The sequence below is a fragment of the Trypanosoma conorhini genome (genome assembly GCF_003719485.1).
Source record: "Trypanosoma conorhini strain 025E chromosome Unknown Tco_14.4_contig_00009, whole genome shotgun sequence".
NCBI lineage: Eukaryota > Euglenozoa > Kinetoplastea > Trypanosomatida > Trypanosomatidae > Trypanosoma > Trypanosoma conorhini.
This window is the reverse complement of record NW_021704095.1, coordinates 44,995-46,554: the sequence shown is the minus strand read 5'-3', so window position 1 is coordinate 46,554 and position 1,560 is coordinate 44,995. Positions and strand designations below refer to the sequence as shown.

At 62.4% G+C, this 1,560-nt stretch overlaps 2 protein-coding genes across 2 annotated transcripts in view; both read left to right on the top strand.

Moving 5' to 3' along the window:
• The window catches only part of Tco025E_00417 (uncharacterized protein), a gene marked incomplete at both ends in the record, with an annotated part of 597 nt that extends 521 nt beyond the window's left edge, over positions 1-76 (top strand). The window contains one exon of the mRNA XM_029367359.1: positions 1-76. This exon is cut by the window's left edge and continues 521 nt beyond it. Coding sequence (XP_029232553.1) covers positions 1-76 — 76 coding nt within the window.
• Positions 77-216: 140 nt separating this feature from the next.
• Tco025E_00416 (uncharacterized protein) overlaps positions 217-1,560 on the top strand; it is a gene marked incomplete at both ends in the record, with an annotated part of 1,863 nt that continues 519 nt past the window's right edge. The window contains one exon of the mRNA XM_029367358.1: positions 217-1,560. This exon is cut by the window's right edge and continues 519 nt beyond it. Within this exon, the coding sequence (XP_029232552.1) occupies positions 217-1,560 (1,344 nt within the window).

Genomic DNA, 1,560 nt, shown 5'->3' with positions numbered 1-1,560 from the left:
GCCCCCTCGCATGATGGAGCGGACGGCGTCGACGTTGATGCGGCGACGGGGGACGTCGTTCTCCGCGACGGTCTGACGGGCGCGTCGCGGTTTTGCTTCGACAGTGTGACGTACCACCCCTTCCACGCCACGCTGTACGAGTCCGTGCTGGCGCGACGCGTGGCGGAGAACTTTGGCGGGGGCTGCCCCTACACCCGCGACGCCCCTCCGCATGCGATGCACGGGGCCGTCATTCACGGGTCGCCCCGCGGGCACGCGGAGGAGTTGTTCCACGCGGTGGTGCTCTCGGCGGTTGGCCACGCCCTCGACGTGCTTGCGGAGAGGAGTGTGGGCCACGTGCAGCTTCACTACAGCGTGGTGCGCGTGTACTCGTGGGGCGTAACGGACGTGCTGAACCAGCAGGTTGTGTGCAACCGCCCCGTTGGCATCTCCGCGCACGACGCGGACAAGCGCTGCCGCCCTCACCTGCAGCACAACGTCGTGGGCTCTCGCGATGATACGTGCCTTGCTGCCTCGCTGCAGTTGGCTTGTGCGGTCCCTGAAGGTCATGCTTCTGTCGTCGTTAATCTCTTTGCCAAGGCAGCAGACGCGTCGGTGTCAGGTGCATTCACTATTGCTCTATTGCCGCAGCTAAGCCAAGGCAACCTTCTCTTCCAGAGCGACATGCATGTGCTGAGGGAGCTTATGTCGGGGCACCCCGTGCCCCACGACAGGCCCTGCTGGCTGCTCCATCACCTTCTGCCGTCACAGGAGGTGCGCAGCCTAACGCTGATAACCTGCGTGGCCGACGCACGCAGCCTGCACCAGGAGAACTATCACAACTGCGTGTACGGTTGCCGTCCTTTGGCGGATGGCGCGGTTGATGGTGTGCGCTATCACTTTTGCCATGGATCTTCTGTTTTTTGGAGGTTTGTGAGACCTGTATCATCGTGTCAACTTGTTCAGTATCACCAAACTCGACGATCCCTTCTACCACCTGCGACATCTCTCCGTGAGCCTTCTCGTTGTAAAGAGGGGTGCAAGGAAAGGTCAATCGATCCTACTCGCGGTGCTGCATGTGACTTGGGTGGTACTCATCTTTGCATACCCAATTCAACCGAGAGAGAAGCCGGAAAGCGCCTGGAGACGGAGCTTGAGGAACGCGTGAGCCAGCTGCAGGAGCGCGCTGCGGCTGCGAAGCGGGAGGAAGAGACGACCCGGCATGTGCTTTCCGAGTTGCTGCTGCGGGTGGATGTTGTGCGGTCGGAGGTTGCGTCGAGGGAGCGGCACCTTGCTGAGCTGGAGGCACGAATTGCGGACGCCGGGGCCCGTGAGGAATTGCTTGTGCAGCGGCTGGAAACGCTGGAGGAGGAGCTGGGGGAGGTGTGCGCGGCGAAGCGGATCGTTGAGTCACTGATGCAGGGGCTTGCCGAGGACTTTGAAACGGCGGTTGTGGGCGCCGAGGACGCGGAGGAGACGATGCTGCGCCACGTGGAGCGTGCGGAGGAGCTTTTGCGCCTCTGTGAAGCTGATGCCGTGTCGCGCGAGACCGCTGCGATTGAGCGGCTTCACGGAATGACT